The sequence below is a fragment of the Sinocyclocheilus grahami genome, unplaced genomic scaffold (genome assembly GCF_001515645.1).
Source record: "Sinocyclocheilus grahami isolate Dianchi unplaced genomic scaffold, SAMN03320097.WGS_v1.1 scaffold5.1, whole genome shotgun sequence".
Lineage (NCBI taxonomy): Eukaryota > Metazoa > Chordata > Actinopteri > Cypriniformes > Cyprinidae > Sinocyclocheilus > Sinocyclocheilus grahami.
This window is the reverse complement of record NW_015505184.1, coordinates 523,101-543,187: the sequence shown is the minus strand read 5'-3', so window position 1 is coordinate 543,187 and position 20,087 is coordinate 523,101. Positions and strand designations below refer to the sequence as shown.

The 20,087-nt window shown below is 36.4% G+C and overlaps 2 protein-coding genes across 5 annotated transcripts in view; one reads left to right on the top strand and one right to left on the bottom strand.

Annotated features, from left to right (window-relative positions):
• LOC107583758 (growth arrest-specific protein 7-like) overlaps positions 1–15,330 on the top strand; it is a 57,874-nt gene extending 42,544 nt beyond the window's left edge. For all 4 annotated transcript variants that reach the window (XM_016270088.1, XM_016270073.1, XM_016270081.1 and 1 more), the window contains 4 exons: positions 1,787–1,910; positions 7,676–7,755; positions 8,741–8,839; positions 11,717–15,330. In XM_016270088.1, the coding sequence (XP_016125574.1) occupies positions 1,787–1,910; positions 7,676–7,755; positions 8,741–8,839; positions 11,717–11,830 (417 nt within the window). In that variant the 3' untranslated portion in view covers positions 11,831–15,330. The remainder of the gene's footprint in view (positions 1–1,786; positions 1,911–7,675; positions 7,756–8,740; positions 8,840–11,716) is intronic.
• A 54-nt stretch (positions 15,331–15,384) lies between these two features.
• On the bottom strand, positions 15,385–17,856 carry LOC107583783 (recoverin-like). The gene is made up of 3 exons (XM_016270098.1): positions 17,252–17,856; positions 16,826–16,937; positions 15,385–16,725 (listed from the first exon to the last, which is right to left on the bottom strand). Exons 1-3 carry the CDS (start codon positions 17,630–17,632, stop codon positions 16,607–16,609), a joined length of 612 nt encoding a protein of 203 aa, XP_016125584.1. The 5' UTR covers positions 17,633–17,856; the 3' UTR covers positions 15,385–16,606.
• Between the last annotated feature and the right edge of the window lie 2,231 nt (positions 17,857–20,087).

Below are 20,087 nucleotides of genomic sequence, written 5' to 3'. Positions count from 1 at the left end.
TTATACAACTAACATAGTATATTTATATTAAACTGCACACTTTGTAAATAACATATCTATCTGCACACTAATAAACATATCTGTACATTTATCTAAACAATTACATTTTTTTTTTTTTTATTATATTAGTTTTATATTACATCCCTACTGTGTTATTCCTATGTATGTCTACACTATCATGTATGTCTGCACTATGTTTGTACTTTCTTCTACACTGGAAGCTCCTGTCGTCAAGTCAAATTCCTTGTGTGTGTAAACATACTTGGTAATAAAGCTCTTCTGATTCTGATTCTAATTCACATACTTTGTCAATAAGATAAAAGTGGGTTTTGTTCAAAGTAGCTATTATCCACATATATCTTTGCAGGGCTCTACAGTGCGACCATATCAGTCGAATTTGCGACTGAAAACTACTGCGTGCGACTATGAAAAAATATTTAGGAGCGCCAGTGTGACTGACCAGATCTTCATCATATTTGTGATCGCTGAGGGGAGCTTCAAAGGTTTCTACGTGTTTTTGTAGCTGTTACGGACCGCTCAGAGACTGAGTGAGGATCCAAATGCAGTGTTTATTAGTAAAATCCAGAATCGAATCAGACAGCAGGCAAGGGTCAACACACAGGCAATCAGTCCGACTAAACAAGGCAGAGAACACAGGCAAAGAGTCCAAAAACCAAGATACATATAAACAGGAGAAACGCTCAGATGCAGTGTAACACTTACAAGACTTTGCAAAGAATGACAACCTAAACCAGACTTATATAGGGTGAGCAGACAGGGTAAATGAGACACGGGTTCTAACAGTGAGTGTTGATGAGTCCGGGCAAAGGATTATGGGAAATGAATTTTTTGATGGAGTGGTAAAGTCCGGGATGGGGTGCCCTCTAGTGAAGCTCACGGGCACTCCAACTAGAGATCATGACAGAGCCCCCCCCTTAAGTAGCGAATTCCAGACGCTCCACTATCACTCCATGGTAGAGTTGCTGGAGGGAGGAACCATGAAGGTGACACTGGAGGTATCAGGGGTCTGACTGATGGAGACGGAGCCGGTGGAAGAGGAGCCCAAGGAGGAGACAGAGAGCCGAAGAGCTGGGGTGACTTGTGTGTGCGCGCGCGTCGGGGCGTAACTCCGCTGTGCATGATACAGAGAGCGTGACCATAACGTAGAGACCGAAATTACATGCCCTCGTGTAAATAAGATAAATAACATAAAGCTATTTAGTTTGTTTAATAAAAGAACAAGGTATAGACCCGTTCTATCGGAAAGGTAACTTTAAATGACTTCTTTTGTGATCTGGCGCTATAGAGAAAATATATTTAAATAAAATTAACTTGACCTGCAAGGGGGCCGCCCCCCTAAAATAATGGCAGGGGAAACACTGCAATGCATCGAAGTTGAGCACAGTTTAACTGTCTGGCAATGCAGCATTTATCAATGGGATTGCAGACAGTGAAGCTCATATGATTCATTGCTTTATGTGATTGTATACAGCATAGTGGGAACATCTATTAACAACAGTAGTTGCTCCAGCTTTTACTTGGTAGAAAATAGAAAATTACAAATTCACACATCTGGGTTTTAAACTGTCAATTTAGGGTTTGAAAAAAATGCAAATCATATAGAAAATAAAATGAAATAAATCTCTCAAGTTTTGGTTTGACCTTTTGAAGTTGATGGTCAACATTGTTTTCTGAAGGTTAGGCACCTAAAAAATTATGTATATTTTGTACCCTATTTAATCTAAAGAGCAGTCTTTACATTGCTTGTTTTTGTTGTGTTTTGCAGGCACGGAAGGCTCTAGCAGACAGACAGAAGGATCTTGAGGTGAAAACACAGCAGCTTGAGATCAAATTGAGCAACAAAACAGAAGAGGATATTAAAAAAGCCAGACGGAAATCCACACAAGCAGGTCAGAGCATCAGTACAAAGCAGTCCATTAAGCCTGAGCTAGTATGGTCTTACTACACTAAACCTGAGGACACTTTCCTTTCATCCAAGATGTTACTAAACCCATTGTGTTTTGAAATTAAGAGGAGTAACAATGTTAGTTCAAGTTTGCAGGGGTGATATTTTGGCTCTATATACGATTTATTAAAGGAACATATCTGAGAACTACAGTGGATGGGAAAGGTTTCAAGGAATAATGACTTAAATTTCAGTCTGGCCCTCACACAAAGCAATTGTATGGCTTCAGAGGACTTCAAATATAGCACATTTGGAGCCTGACAACCTGTAGTTGCAAAAAAATTTAATTTAATGTAAAAGAGGAGCTTGGTCATTCTGCTAAACATCTACTTTTGTTTTCTGCGGAAGTCGTATGGGTTTGAAATGACATGAGAGTATGTTTTGACAGAATATTCATTATGTTCACTCTTCCTTTAGCCCCACTAGTTTGTGTATGTGTTTTATGGTTTGTAGCATATTTGATAGATGACAGATCAGGCTTTTATGGCTCATATAGTATAATACATGTGGAGCTCATACACGAGGATGAAAAAATACATTTATTTTATTCAGATGCCCAAACAGAGCAAAATATGCAAATTGGTGTAAATGCTGATATTGATATGTTCCAAAAGTTGAATTTATAATATAAATCAATGAGATCTTTATGTAAGTATAACTGACTACTTACATAAAATGCATATAAATTTCAGTTGCCACTGTATCGGACAATCATATGTACAGTAAGGTGATATTTAAATGCTTAGTTTTACGATCAAAGTTTTTATTGTTTTTCTGTCTTTTTAATCATATAATGCAATGAATTGATAAATGAGAGATGTACAAATAAATGTTTCTCATCAATTGTTCATCTTGAAATATTAATAACAATATAAAGTTATTCTCATGTTTACTTCATTAAAAAGACTCACAGTTTTGATCAGGTTGACAAAGAGAGGCCGAAATTTGCGTATCAAATATGATACAGTAGGCTTTGTAGGATAAAGAAGCTGTGTGCAATTATACTCCAACTATGAGAATCCTCAAGTCACAGTTTGCCAGCTGTCATAACACTGTAACAGACTGCACTGGCAGACAAACTCCTGGCTGCTCCATTGACTTCCTCCGTAGTCTCTCGTTTTAAAAACTTCCAGCCATTCTCTTCCACTCAGGATGGATTACAAATGAAACGAACCCTCCGTAATCTGGGGTCTATCCTTTTTGTGTTGAGTAAGAAGCTTTCTTTGAGGTGAAATCTTGCGTGGGGCGTCATTGTTGTAGCGTGCAGAGACTGTGAAGATGAGACTGTGTTTTTGAGCAAGGGGAGAGAGGCATGACAAACAGGATGGGAGAGAACAGTGCAGGGGATGGAAGAGGACTTTGGCTCAATCCCAGGAGTCTGTGTTTAAGAGGAGCCAGGCCATATTGGTTCCAGACAGAGTTGGGAAAGGCATGGAGTAATCTATTTTTGCAGTGGGAAAATGGGCCTTGTGGGAGCTGATGATCAGCATGCCAAGCCTCTTATTGCTCCGAACGCCTACTATCAATGCCGGACTTGTCCTGAGCTGGACACTCACACATCCCTAATGCAGGAAGACCTGGCAGCCCCGAGGTTCACATGGTAGGACGTGTCACGGGGGAGAATTCACTCCACCTTCAACCTGTTGGCCTGAGATACTGGTGCATTATTGAGGACCCTAATGGTGTCTTATTCAGTGCTTATAGACTGACTCCATCAGCACAGAGAACCAAATGACCATGACTGACTCACGCACAGCCACAACACTGAGTGGATTAGACTAAACAGCACTGTGAGACAAGTTCCTGCTTCACTATTCAATTTCAGAAAACTGCAACATTAATGTGATGTGCATAACAATTAACTCACTTCAAAGTAACAGGAAGTACCACTATATAACATGTTTTTAATGCCAATTAATGGTCACTTGACATGCAGATAAACAAATTAAATATGTAATCTTATTTAGATTTTTTTTCTCTCTCTCTCTGGCAGACAATACAATGGGTGACAAGTGGCTTGCAATCCACAAGTGGCTGCTTTGAGAAATATTATTGATTGATTGATTGATACATACATACAAAAAATGAGTTTTCAGGCATGTCAGATTAATTAACGTTTATATATTTCTTAAATGTTAACACAAAAAAATGACAAATTTGCCAAATTTATATTATTATTATTTCATTTTCTTCCCAGCAGAGTAAGAAATAAAGACCAAATAATTTAACAGTAAGGAGAGAAAAAAATTCACATTAAAGAATTGTTTATATTTATAAATATGTTATAGCTTTCAATGCAATTTGCCACCCTTGTCACTCTTATCTTGCTCCTTGGAGTTTTTAAAATGTATAAAAATAAATAGCGGGTAATAAAGTTTAGGTCCAATACAGTTACAGTATACACTCAAGGCAGTCATTTTATTTTGCAAACAACATGTTGTAATATCACACTTGTGTGAATTAGTGGTAACACTTTAGTTTAGGGACCAATTCTCACTATTGACTATTTGCTTATTAGCTTTGTTATTGTTGTTGTTATTTATTATTGTTTATTAGTACTTATAAAGCACATATTAACTGTGTTCACATTGCACGATGGATCGGCGACAGGGGGTTTCACATTGCATGACTTCACAATAGGAAGACAGCTCTATCTGGTCCGCAAACTACATTTCACAACAAAACACACGCGAGAAGTGATAAGGAAATAACGCGAGAACCCGCGTGCGTCAGACCGGAGTTCTCGAGTGAGACTGGAATTATATAAAAAAAAAATATATATATATATGTATATAGCCCGCAAATTGTCTGTGAGCTGATTTCCAGCTACAACGAGAAAAAGAAAAACCGATTATCCAGGAGGGAGATGCAGGGAACAGGGATTAGGTGTTCTGCAAAGAGAGTTGGAGGTAAATAATTTTGCAGTAACTGTTATGCTGATGTTGTGGCTGGTCAAGCAAATATTTGTGCTTGTTTCTATATTATATAATTGTTCATATATCTATTAAAATACTGATATTCTGGTCTATAACTCCTTCCCGGACTTCCCTCTGCCCTGTATCTTGGTCTCTCATTGGCTGTAGGTCATCACCGATGTAGTTTTCAGTTAGAAATCATTGCACACAGCGTGATTGTGAATCGCCGACAGCTCCAGATATTTAGCATACCAACTACTTTGGTAATTCACACTGCGTGATTGTCACTCCCGTGAACGAGCACCGATTTGCCTCCGATTTCGGACATTTGTCGGCGAGTGAAAAATCGGGCTAAAACCGTGCACTGTGAACTCGGCATTAATCCAACCCCATAAGAATTGGTCCCCAAACTAAAGTATGATGGAATTTGTATATTGTCTCACACTGTATAAAAGGGGCTTTATACAAGAAAATGTATAATTGCCTTTAGATTTTAGGATGGGTGTCTCTCGAAAGGAGATGATTATATTTAGGGGTCTGCAAAACCTTGCCTTAGACTTACACTGAATGAGGAACTTGCTAAAGACCAGAATATTATAGATTTTTTTTTTAATTTCAACCAGTAAGCAACATCCCAATAACCACCCAGAACACATTAGCAATTCATATGCAAAGCAACACGTTGGCATCCAGCCACAAAACTCGTTTATATTATTGAACACATAGTTATTAATTAGAATCACTCCTGCTACAATAAGCCACGTGATAATTATGCTGTAAGATATCAGTGTCAAATGGTGTTTTAGATTATCAGCTTTGATTTTCTTTGTTTGCAGAGATATTTTCTATTGCTTGACTGCAGGAGATTGTTTTTAATTGTGCCACTTCCAAGAGCTTTACAGTGTTTTCCTCTGCAGCTGAGCTCAGTAGAAAAGCCCTGTATGATGTTATCTGTGTCTCTCTTTCTCAAACTCAAACGAGCAAGTCGCAGTTCCCACTATAAATCAACGGCCAAACATTAGGGGTCATATGATGTTGCTAAAAAGAACATTATTTTGTGTATTTGGTGTAATGAAATGTGTTTAATGTGGTTTAAGGTAAAAAAAAAACATTATTTTCCACATACTGTACATTATTGTTTCTCCTCTATGCCCCGCCTTTCTGAAACGCGTTGATTTTTACAAAGCTCAACGGTCTGAAAAGCGAGGTGTGCTGTGATTGGCCAGCTATCCAGTGCATTGTGATTGGCCGAATACCTCAAACGTGTGAAGGAAATGTTACGCCACCTTACTATACTGTGATGCCCTGTCCGGCCGGAGCGACGAGACAAAACCAGTAAAACCCATTATTAACAAGGCATTTGTTGCATCCAGTGGGGACATAATTACGGATTATAATGACTTATACTGTCTTTTTACGCGTTGCGTTGCATCACGCCGCGTAAACATAAAACCATGTCTGCATTTGTGATCAGAGAAATGACACAACATGCGCTACTCTGCTCAAAACTCGCATTTGTGGCAAATTCTTTAAATATAAAAGACTTACTTACAGTCTGTGAGTCAGAACAGCGGGCATTGTAGTCTACTCTGCCAGGAAATGCACACATCTGAATATTTGGGTTGAAGTGTTCTGGAACAGTGTTGTAAATACAACTTAACCACTGATTTCTAGTCGTGTCCTCTTTTGGAAGGCCAAACAAAGTAGTTTCGCTTTCACAACGAAACACAGCGTCACACACGGCGGGCTTGAGTGAGCAGCAGCGGGCAGGCTTGAGTGAGTGGCATACAGTTTATAGAGTGAGTGGTGGTGAGCTTGAGTGAGGAACGGCCGGCGGGCTTGAGAATGGCGCGACCGGTGGATTCGACGAAGGAGTGGCCGGCGGACTTGCGGATCTTCTTTATGCACCAAGAGCTTGTAACACTCCAAAGAGAAAGGACAATTTTAAATCGCATCATATGACCCCTTTAAGCACAGCTCAAATGCCATTTTCCTTCAGTAATCATGATGGCTGAAATCACTAATGCAAATGTCTTTAAAGCCTGGAGCTCATTTACATATAGATGGAGCGATCTAGGTTTTTTTTTTTCTTCCAAGATGTCGATATTCTTTCTATCTCACATGTCTGTCTCCTTTTGCCTCGGTTTACCTTTAATTATGCATGTAATTGTAAAACCCAGTAGTTCTGTTTGGGAACAGCTTTTCCTGGTAAACAGCTTGAGTTTAAATGATACCTGTGATTATTGTGTTACAGAAGGGGATACAAATACTAATAAATGAGTTAAAACTGAACCCTGTTGGTAAAGTCAAGCACTTATAAAATAAGAAAACATTAAATAATAAAAAATAAAGTAAATCGGTATCTTTGAAAATATCCAAATATCATTAAAACAAAATTTATTCAGTTGAGAAGCAAAGTCTTGTTTCACTATCAAGAAAAGCTTGATTCGGGGAAAAAAATCTGTTTAAATTAAAAACCATATTGAATGATCATCTGATTGCATGAATTATGCAGTGTACACTTGCATACTTTGGAAAGAATAGCTCAAATTAATTTAATTTAACCTCATGAGTTCTTGTGGATTTTGAAAGATTTTTTATATGTATTTTGTCATATATTTTGCATATGTTTATTAGTTTGAAATGCTCCAGAAATCCAAGTTTTGTCTTGTTACTTTGGCAGTTTTTTCCCCACTTGTTGTAAGCATGAACCACACTACATTTTTTTTCTATAAAATTTTTTTGTAACTGCATCTATGATTATAATGACTCTCTCTGTGTTTTATCTGAATAGGTGATGATCTGATGCGTTGTGTGGACCTTTACAATCAGGCTCAGTCAAAGTGGTTTGAGGAGATGGTCACCACAAGCCTGGTAATTGTTTCTATTATTTTATTACTCTAGTTTCCTTGTGCAAAATGACACTTCATGCATATGAAGTTATTATGATTTCTGAATATTCTTAATGATTCTTCTTTATGAGGCTCATTTATCATTTTATTATCCATAAGATACCTTTTATTGTTGTTTTTGTTATTCATCTTTTAATTGTGGTAAAACTGTAATGCTCAAATTTGAATTGCTTATTGCTTTTACTAAATAGCAGCAACAGCAATATCGGAAAAACACACTAATGTTCAATAAATTATTTCATGTACTGTTATTAATAATAGTAATAAATAAAACTATAATTCCAAGCTCTATATTTCCCCACTTTATTTTCTTTATAGAATCTGAATTCTTTAAAAAAGGGTTGTAAGCATGAATTAAACCAACCAGCTTTGAAATGATTCATCACAGATTTTTATTTAAATTTAGATAAATAAAAAATAAATAAATAAAATAAAATAAAAACATTTAATTATTTGATTAGGCAATGAACTACACATTCCATGAAGCACTGCATATGCCATAATAAAATGATAAATATAAAACTACTGACTGATAGCAATTTATTATAAGTATAAAACTATATATTTTTTTGATTTACTGAAAATATTCTGATTTGTACAGTACTAAAATGTAAATATGGAGAAAGTTTATGGGTTGCTGCTAACCTCAGCTTCTCCGATTGGTGGATCTCTCTTAATGATTATGCGTAGTGTAGTTCTTTACCAGGAATTTAGAAATGTAATGCAACATCCTAAAGATGAAATGAAATATTGTGGCTTCTGTATCATATATCATTGCTTAATCTCTGTGCTCACGGTAAGTCTGTCTTGAAAGGTTTTATACATGATTATGAATAATGAATTTCACCATGCATGAAGAAAATGAATTAGATTTTTGTCAGAGCCATCAGCTAATAGCAATATAGACTGATCCTAGATCAGTGATTGTCTGTGTTTGCACTCTGAAGGAGTTGGAGAGGTTGGAGTTGGAGCGGGTAGAGACGATACAGCAGCTTCTGCGTCAGTACACCACACTGCGGCATGAAACGGATATGTTCAACCAAAGTGTGAGTAACAGCAGTGTGTTCCAGCTGAACCCAGTTTCATAAACCAACTTTGCTTCATATTCAGATATTATCGGCAGCTATCTGTACTGCATTAGAATTTTATTAAAGCGGTTTTCAAATTATCTTTCATATGATCTGAGAATCTCATTACATGAGCTTTATCATGTGCTCTGTTCTCAGTGCAAATAAATGCTGCACAAGCTTTTCTCAGAAACCGTTTCACTTTTCTGAGACATTTGTGCTCCGTGACTGAATCAGCTGGTGTTTTGGTGATTTTAATGTATGTATGAAATCAGTTCTCCTGAGGTTTACCTATGTGTCCTAGCAGAGGAACCGCAGGTGTAGAGAATCACTTTAACTGTCAACATCATCCACTAAAGTTTGACATCCAGAAAGTGTTCAGATGCTTCTCCACCTTAGGCTATATCCATGTCAATCCATCCACATAAATAAGTTTTGGCCTTTCGGCCACACTGGAAGACGTTCTCAAATGGATACATTTGAAAAGGCTGTTTTCGCATTGTAGTGTGGACTGTGATATGGAGGTAATTGAAAACATCGATTCATGTTTGGTCATGTGATACATATTGTTCCCACACATACATTAATAATTTGTAAAAAATTTATTTTTATTATTAATTAATAATGTTGCAAAAGTTCAATTTAATGATGTTTTACACATGTGCTGCAAGGTGATTTAAACATTTACAGATGTTTCAGTGTGGACATGCAGCTTTTGGAAAGCACTTAAGAACGGTAGTGTGGATGGAGAGCGTTTCAAAACGATAATGCCATTTTCAAATATATCCAGATGAATATAGATGTAGCCTTGATTTGGACAGGATATATTTTTTGTTAAAAGTGTGTTTGTTTTATTTTTTTAAGTACAAACTACACTGTAAAAAAAAAAAATAAATAAATAAATATATATATATATATATAATTTTTATTTTTTTAAGATTATTGTACAATATGTTTACAAGAAAATACTATTTCAGTCCTCGGTTCTATTATTTAATCATTCATGCTACTTGCCATAATTACTTGGTATTTACGGTAAATGTGAAATTTACTAGCAATTTCCGCGTAAAATTGTTAAACCAATAATTTTTCAGTGCAATAGGTTTGATATTTTATTATATAAAGCAAAGATATACATAAACTTTTAAGTGTCCTAATACTTTTTTATGTTTGAAAGATTAAAACATACAAAGTAAAAAAAAATCAATAAATTAAAATAAAAGTAAAAAATAAATGGAAACATAACATAAGTTGTTATAGTGTATAAGCTATCTCAGCAAATAACTCTTGTACTGTAAATTCAAACGCTTCCATTCCTCTGTATTTGTGCTTGCTAAGATAATCTTTAAAATAATGTGTGGATTTCGGTTATCATGTTAAAAGACACATTAAAAATCCACACAGCTCGTGTTTCAGGGCAAACAGAGTGTAAACACCTGCTCCAGAGGCCTCGGGGTGTGCTAGTGAAAGCTGCTGTCTTCACAGGAGACTAGCTGCCAGTGCTCACAACTTCACAGAGTAACACTTGCCATCAGTCCGAGTATGTTTAGCAGGTGAATCTCAATCAGGACCTCAGCCTTAATGGACATGTTTCCTGTGACACTTGATGAAGTGGCCAAAATAGACTTAAACCTCTTAAAACTGAGTTACTGTATATGTTTGAGCATGCACATTTGAAGACAGAGATACTATGGCTTTATTACTGTTTTTTTTCTTCTATTTTACAAGCATGAACATACTGAGCATACATAAAAATTCTACACATATTCTACACAATTAAACACATTATATGAGCTTTTACCCATTAAAATGACTTTTATTAGCGTCAATAAGCGTTTATTATCAGTCAGTGTGAAATTAAACTTTAAATAATAAACATGATTTTTCATTTTTGTCTGAATATTGACCAGGTTTGCATGTCCCCATTCATTACATTTACACTTTAATAGATTATATAAAATATCTACATTTTGATTTAAACTAATTTAAAATATAAATGACTACACATTTTTTATTTCAATCCCAAAACATTTTGAATGTAACAGGTTTGGCACAAAAAATGTTTTGAAAGAAAAATGTCAATTCAATTATAATGTAAAATGTAACATAATCACACCAGAGTGATGCTACCAGAATTTACTAAAATGTACTAAAATTATAAATATCAAAATCTTGCACAAATTTGGCACAAATGGCACCCTTTGCTGAGAATGACCCATTATTGTTATATAATTTATTTAAAATTACCTTGTAACGCTACTGTTCAAAAATTTGTCTAAGATTTTTTTGAATGTTTTTGAAAGACGTCTCTTATGCTCCCCAAGGCTACATTTATTTGATCAAACATACCGCAAAAACAGTAATATTGTGAAATATTTCAAAAAAGTGTTTTCTGTATGAATATATTGTAAATTGAAATTGTGAAAAGCTGAATGTTCAGCATCATTACTCCAGTCTTCAGTGTCACATGATCATTCAGAAATCATACTAATATGCTGGTTTGATCCTAAAGATAAAGAACAGCATTAATTTGAAATATAACTATTTTATAACATTATACTGTACACGGCAGCACTGTCACTTTTGATCGATTTAATGCATCCTTGCTGAATAGAAAAAAATAAAATAGCTTACTGACCCCAGACTTTTGAAGGGTAGTAATGTTCCTGTGGCTCAGTGGTAGAGCATTGTGTCAATTCCCAGGGAGCACACATACTGTTAAAAAAATGTATAGCCTGAATGCACTGTAAGTCGCTTTGGATAAAAGCGTCTGCTAAATGCATAAATTTAATTTAATTTAATGTATATTTAAGCAGTGTATGTGGTTGCAAAAATCTTTTCTGATTTGTTTCTTAGACGATGGAGCCAGTGGACCAGCTTCTGCAGAGTGTGGATCCTGCCAAAGACAGAGAGCTCTGGGTAAAGGAACACAAGACGGGGGATCTGAGACCTGTGGACATGGACATCTAGACAAAACACACACACATTGTACTATATGAATCTACCTGCATGCCTGTCTACCTGAGTACTTCAGCCTCTCAGCCAAAGCCATACAGGTATCACCCCTTGAAGCACTGCTTGTTTTGTGGATTTCCACTGAAAATATTAGATAATTACAAAATTACACAAAGCTTTATAGAAGATTTTCTTAATGTCATGTGGAATGAGTGACGGAAAAGGACAGCAGCACAGCAGACGCATTATGATACTGAGTAGCCATCCATATAATCCTGCATGTGCTTTGAATAATATGCTACTTAAGACTTCCCGGTATGTCAATTACATTAACATGATTCAAGTAGTAAAGGCACCATTGATGTATAGATCTGAACAGAATACTGTACAGTAAAACACCTCTTTGTTCATTTGCCGCAGTGGACTCCTGTTAAACAAACTTAATCCAATCAGGTTTTTTTTAATCTTTTTGGTGTTGAAACAGTGTACACACATTGAACTACACAGCTAGTTTGCAGATCTTTATAGTTGCCTGGACTAAAGCGTGAGTCAAACGTTTGAACACATGTAAGCGGACAGCTTCAGGATGCCATAAAGGTGTTCAAAGACCTCAAAAATTATTCATCCTTAGCAGAAATAACCAGCATCAAAGTTACGGGGTGGGGTGGGTGGGGGGAGTTAAAGCATATCATCGTTTAGTAGTTATATTGTTAAATCTGTATTGTATTTAAAAAAAAAAAGTTTTGTTTTTGCAACAAGGAATGCAGTGGAAAGTTTTTAATGCTATTTTCACAAACTCCACATAAACTGCTGGTGAATCTACAGCCTTATGAGAGAGGGATCAGGTTGCATTGGTTAAGTATGGAATTTATATATTTTCATATATTTGCAGATTTATTTTACAGAAAAGCATGTTTTATCTAAATGTAGGACTAGTTGTGTATGGTTAATGGATGTGTAAGTTAAATGGTGGTGGTTAGTCCATTGATTGTGTTCATGAAAGATGTCAACAAGCCAGGACTTGATAGCAAAGTCATATAATTTTTTCCAGTTTAAGCCAAGAAATCCCCTTATGCAGCCAGATTTACCCTGTTGGCATCTAAATTTATTCTTAATGGTGAAATTATATGGTTCGGCTGTAGAATCCGGGTGTCAATCAAAGGTGGATCAGATGTGAATTCTAATGATTTGTGTTATAATGTACACCTTTTAGTGCCTAAAGGTTAATTGCCTTGGAATGTTCACAATCTATTGTGTTAAGTGTTTGTACATAATTGTAAACATGTGTGTGGCCTTTTTTTTTTTTGTCTGTATTTGTTGTCAGGCTCATCCTACATCATGCTCACCTCTCTGTAGTGTTTGTCATACTATGCTTTAAAAGATGTAAACATTTGACTGGATGCAACAGTTTTCTGCTGAATGCACATAGGCAGCTAATTATCACACTGTTCGAATCGCACAGCTCCAATAATGGAAGATAGATGAAACATTGCAATTTTCAAACTTTATACAGTAATATTGAGAAAATTGATATATTTATATAGCACAGGAAGTAAAAGCACACTTTGGGAAATGAAAATATCTGTGCTTTCATTCAAATTCCTATCAGATTTGTATTTATTTTTTTACTATCGGTCAATATAGGGAAAAAAACATTAGTGGTTAGAGTTAGATAAATACGTTGCACAATAAAATCAAGCATGGAATTAGTGTAAAAATAAATCTGCAAGTCGCAAATAACCTCATGCATGCCAGAAATACATGATTTGGATCATAAGTGCACAGCTGAGAACATTGTAAAATGCAAATTAACATGTCCTATAATGTGAAGGTAAATCTAAAATTTATAAGGAAAAATGCTGTACCATGAGAGGTAATGCATTCAGGTTATTATTTACTTTATCATTTGGAAGTTACTAACAGTCGCTCTCTTTTCACCTAACATGGGGTATGACTGGTTTACATTTGCTGTTTAGCATGTAACAAGTTTACTGTACTGCGTAGCCCAAGCTATTCTAGAACTACATGTTGCAGAAGTTGTATTGAAACTTGATGTCAATGGTGTGCATTGTGTATTCTGAAGAACCGTTCAGTTGAATGTCTGTGTTCCAAGCTAGATCTTTTATATATATATAATATTGTAAATGTTGATTTATTTGCTCTCAACTTAATAGTCTTCATTGATAATATTCATTTATCAACATGTTTATGAAGATATGATGTTTGTTGAATTTGACCAGGAAATTACTTCATTGTCTATAATATAATAATAATAAAGAGCTCTAATTGTTTATCACCATTGAGGTTTCTTATTTTTAGCAACATTAGCATGTAGTATTTAAGAATAAGAATTAAGAATACAAGCCAACTCCCAAATGGCTGTAAATGAAGAAAGATGTTTGTTTTTTTGCATGCAGAGTGTGTATAGCCTAACTTTTGCAGCTAACCAGACAAACATTGGACCCCTGCTTCAAAACAATGGCAAACTAAACCAAAAACCCATATTTCCATGAACAAGACTTCCATCAGGTCAATTTAATGCAACACTACTAAAAATAATGATCCTCTCAGGTGACCTTTTAGCCTCTGTTTTCAACTAAGTCAAAAGCAGCCATGCTGCAGAGCTTTGCCCATTGTTTTGCAGCTCACTGTCCTAGTGCTGAAACCAGGCCATGCATTAGCCTGAGCTAAAGATGGCTTTAAGAAAAGGAGGTGGTAAGCCCCTGTGTTTCAGGCTTGTCCTTAGAGCTTTGGTCATAAGCAGCGTCAACATGATAAAGATACACTCAGGGTGAGAGCCCTTTCTAGTATTCAAGTTTAGTAAGTCTAAACTTGATTAGAGACTCAAGACACTAATCTCACTCTGAACTCAATCAGTTAATTAAAGGTCCAGCTAAATATCCTTTTTGAGATAGCTTTGTTTTTGTGTGATAATATTGTGTACAAAAGTAGGTCAGTAACTTTCTGAAACAACAAGTGGTGGTTACATGATATTACCAGTTACTTGCATTGAAAATCAGCTCAAAAATATATTTATGTACAGTATATTGAAACTGAATAATTGAAAAAAAAGAACATGAATGACGTGTTGACATCTGTACATCAGGCTGCTAAATTAATATACAAATACGTGGACCGAAACCACACAGTCAGTCCTGACTGGCTTGTATATGGTTATTTCAATAGTACAACAGTCATGTTGTCGGGGTGGCACCGACCCCCACAGAAATCTGATTGCCCACCCCAGGTGCCCCGCTACCAGATATCTTGTGATTGGCTTGTTTTTTTTTAATTTCTCACTGAATCTGGCATGGGCAATATAGGTGGCTATACTCTTATATATACTTAATGTTAGGTAATTTCTCCTTAGCAGAAGTTATATGTCGAGTTATGTTAATAACAAGACCAGAAGGGCTTTTTTAATTCAGACAAAGAGCAGGCTTATCCCACTAAATGGAAGCAAGCTGATTATAGTCAGCCTTTTCTAGTTATTTTATTATTTAATACTTATTTGAGTTAAGTGCTTATTGTAAATATGCATTTATTAAATTATTTTATTTAGTGCATTTGTATTTTTGTTGTTTTTGTATATAGTTATACAATAAAAGTGTATCAACCAGTCCCGGTTTCCAGAAATAAATCACTGAGGTTGCTTCTGAAATTAGTGAGGGTGCTCTAGTCTTAATGCACATTTTCACATATTTTGTCCCATTATAGTTTTCACTATGTCAATCACTGCTATGTCGAGAGTGAATCCCGCATAAATATGCAGATGTAATTCCCAAAACTTTGCAACGAGTGTGGCCGAAAAACAAAAGTTCTGCATTTTGAATGGATTATAGAAAGCTCTCAAAGAGCGCTCTCTTCATAATCACTAAAAAGCCGTCACTCTTTGTTCATTGTGATCACACAAAGTTGTGTTATGATCAATGAATCTCTCTACACTGTGCAATCAATCTATCATATACATTGTGTATACACTCTATATGTTATAATTGTATAACTCCGCACGTTACAACAACTGGTGTGTGTTGTAGCCTTTAGGTATAAGGCAAAACCATATGTACTGTCATGAGGATGATGAAAGTGTTTTCATTTGAGTAAAGCTTTGAAGTCCCTTTAAGTATTTTCCTTCATTGAATATGTACAATTTCTCATGTGGTAACATGTAATTTATTTGATTTTATTCAACCCAAAATTATTAACCTAATCAACCTTCATTAGGTTACAGTGATAAAATGAAATGTAAGGGTTAGATCAGGTAGAAATAGCTCCCTAAGATAACATTTGCAGGTTTGCACTTCTTAATAGTGTACCATTGATTCTACAATGTTTTTTTTTTTCATTTGGAGGCAGTGCCCCAGCCTACCCATCCCCCTACCCCTCCCCCATTTAAAATGCTCTACACACGCCCCTGCTTAACCCTGAAGGGATCTAAAAGAGGAGAGCCACTGGACCCTGTGGATTTGTCTTACCCGACCTTCAGATTCTAAGAGGATTGAGCAGAGACTGTTAACACGAGCCTAATTCGATTGGACCTCTTATCGATTGGATTCTAAAAGCAATCGAAATAGCAGTGAGGCCCTTCAGGTAGCGGTGGTGATCCAGAGCACAAGTCTTGCATGTGTTATAAGAAAAGCTAGGTTAGTCTGGTTTATGGCTTTGAAGTGTGTATGAATAGAGTGTCTGAATGTCTCCAGTGTGTGGCCTGGAGAATCAGTCTGGGTCGTGTAGGTTTGGTGTCAAATTAATGGAAATCAAGCTCTGATCAGTCTCATGGGAATGTGGCCATTAATGCTTCTTCTCCTTGAGTTTTTCCTGAATCTTCTTTGGCTCATCGAACTGTATCAACCTCAAGATGTCTTTGTTTTCCATGACACCCTGAATGAATTCCCCCTCTCCAATCTTATCTATGAAGACAATAAGACATTGTGAGGATGTATTGATTACGAGAACACATCATGATTCATGTAGTCTGCAGCAATAGCACATTGTGTGATGAGTTATTACCATCTTCTTTCTTTCTGAAAAAAGTCCAGATTTTGTCAGCTCGCTTTTCTGGTGTGTTCTCATCTTCCGGAAGGTTTTTCTGGTCTTCGACAGGAATCATGTTGAATATTGACTGTTACCGGGAGAATGCAAAATATTACAATTCTGTCGCTTAACATAACACTAATGAATGACATATTGGAAACTACTGGCATCGGGCATGCTCAAGTGATTGAGACTTGTATTATCGGGTGGTGTAATCTATCCTGAGCTTCTTGAACCATCTGGTCACAAGTGTTGGACTAAATACTGCAATTTACCATGAGCAATGAATGCAAACAAACTCATTTAACGATCCCCAAGAACATCAGTCTTACACACTTTCCATACTCAATCAACAGCAAATGCAGGGTGTGCATTAAAAAGCCAATTATGAGCGATACTCACTCGTACGATCTCCTGCACCTCATTTTTACTGATGGTCCCATTGCCGTCTACATCATACAGAGCAAACGCCCATTCGAGTTTGCGCAGGGTCTTGCCGGACGAGGTAAGGTGCAGCGCCACAATGTACTCCTTAAAGTCCAAGGTGCCGTCGGCATTAGTGTCAAAGCTGCGGAAGACGTGCCGAGCGTAAGCAGTAGGGTCGGCATCTGGAAAGAAACTGGCATAGATGCCCTCAAACTGTTCCTTGGTGATGCGTCCGGACGGACACTCTTTGAGGAAGGTGGCGTACCATGCGCAGAGCTCTTCCTCCGTGTATTTGGTGTTCAGCTTCAGATCATCCAGAATCTCCTTGGACAAAGCACCGCTCTTGGTGTTCCCCATATTCCCAAGCTGTACACGGGTCAAAGGGGCAGATTTGCTGAGTTTCCTTCTGCTTTCACCCACCCTCCTCTCTTGCCTCCTCTCTTGTCTCACGCTCTCTCTGCTTTCGGTGTTTCTTTCTCCAACCAGACAATGGGATGGCGTTGTATTGAGTGCTGCTGTTGGCCCCTCTTTGGGCTTGGCTCCCCCTGACAACTCCTCTAAGTGCTGAATGGGATTACGTATATCTCTATTTAAATCCAGACAGGCTTTCTGAAAGATTAGTTAGTTACGTCACACTACTTCTGATGAGTGTTGCATTATGTTGATTTGCTCCTTCACAACAGGGTCTTACAATATGAGGATAGCAAACACAACTCTGCCCTTTGCTACTGAATGACCTGTGTCATCAATTGAGATGAGTAACGCGATTATCTCTAGAACAGTGGTTCCCATACCTGTCCTGGAGGACCCCCTGCCCAGCACCTTTTGTATGCCTCCCTTATCTAACACACCTGATTCCATTCAGTTTCCAATTGGAAATCAGTTCTAATCAGGTTGACTTCGAATTTTCAGATTCGATTCCGTTCAAAACCTGAGCTAGAATAATAATGATTAATTCCCTAAAAAAGTAATCTGACATTACATATGGTGGAGAATAGAAAGCTGGCAAATTCTACTAAAAAAATTAATGACACCAAGATATTATTGTGAATCTTGTCTATTTTTATCCGGAAGAATAGATTAGACACAGAGAAACAGAGTTTTGTGAGTTATTGTACCTGTTATTATAGCATGGCAGAGCGTGTTGAATGAATGAAGTGAAACTCGAGTTGTTGTTGTTTAAAGTTTAACTGCAGTAAAAACATTTAAGAATTGTCCACCGAGACAAAATAAGTCGCTCTAAGGGCGCACAAGAAAGAACGTTTACTTTCTTTAAAAAGGCCTTCAGAGCTTGATTTGTATAAGTGCGTGTTCCACTTCCAAATTCAACTCTGCTATTCATCTCCCCGATTTGAGAATATCAGATTAGCTAACTGATAGTCCTCTGCCATTTATTCACTAAATCTAGTGAACTTGAAAATGCAGTGCTCAGAGAGAGTGTCCGAACGTTATTTTTTTATGGGAGAATTGTGAAATCTTGATCAAGTGAAATTGGGGTTAAATCCATATGTGTTTTTGTCTGTATAAATATGTGCTGATATCCGCCGAGATATCAATGACAGTGAATTAATTGCAGTAAATCTGTAGATTAAATTACCTCACTCTAAACGAGTGGAGATTGTTACACAGCGCTATAAAGATAAGAATCTAAAGAGTGCTTTTTGGTTGTTCAGTGTGGAATGCGCCGCCATTCCACACGAAGAGCATAAACTGTGTATAGCCATAAGACTGTGTGTAGCACATGCCAGTTATTGCAGGATACGTAGCCATAGTAACAGCCGTAGCCCGGAAGTTCTAAGAAACTCTTTCAGGGGTAATTTTGAAGTCCGCCAGCGCCATTTTTGAGCTGTTTGTAAACAAATAGCCAAGCATGAGCTAAGCTAACTGAAGCTAATGAGTTTGCATTGAAGGCTAGCGGTTAGCACGTAAGCATTGTGTGGTCTCAAATGCAGAGTGTTGTGCAGTGTTTGAAGTGTTGAAGTGACTTGATCAGTTACATCTGAACGTTATCTTTCGCTATTTCATACTGATTTCATCCTACCTCTCTCTTCTTCTCCTCTCATTGAAAAGGAACATTCCCAAACGTGAACGTAATAATTGCATTCACAAAGATTGTGTACACAATCATAGTTGGGTTTTAATCACGTTTATTTAAGGTTCTCACTTGCTTAAAAGCTGTTGTTGTCTTTGTTTTAAAATGTAATCCTGGTCCTCAGCCTCATTACTTTAATGCTACGTTGTGATTAATTCAGCTATAACTGCTCTTATAATTTTAGGGACATCAGTAGATATTATTCATTTGCTATCCTTAAGGAGTTGAAATCGTTAATTTAACTTAATAATTAATTACAGATTTGAAATTTTAATTTAATTTCACAAATTAATTACAGTTCCGGCATCCACATAGCAACAATATCTACTGATTAATTTAATTATAAATTGCTCTTATTATCTAATGACAACAACATTAGAATTTTAAATCATTAACTATCAATAGGGCTCTGAAATTTTTAATTGCATTTGTAAGTAATTAGGGTGGTATGGATTAATTTAATTATAAATTGCTCTTATTATCTAATGACAACAACATTAGAATTTTAAATCATTAACTATCAATAGGGCTCTGAAATTTTTAATTGCATTTGTAAGTAATTAGGGTGGTATGGATTAATTTAATTATAAATTGCTCTTATTATCTAATGACAACAACATTAGAATTTTAAATCATTAACTATCAATAGGGCTCTGAAATTTTTAATTGCATTTGTAAGTAATTAGGGTGGTATGGATTAATTTAATTATAATTGCTCTT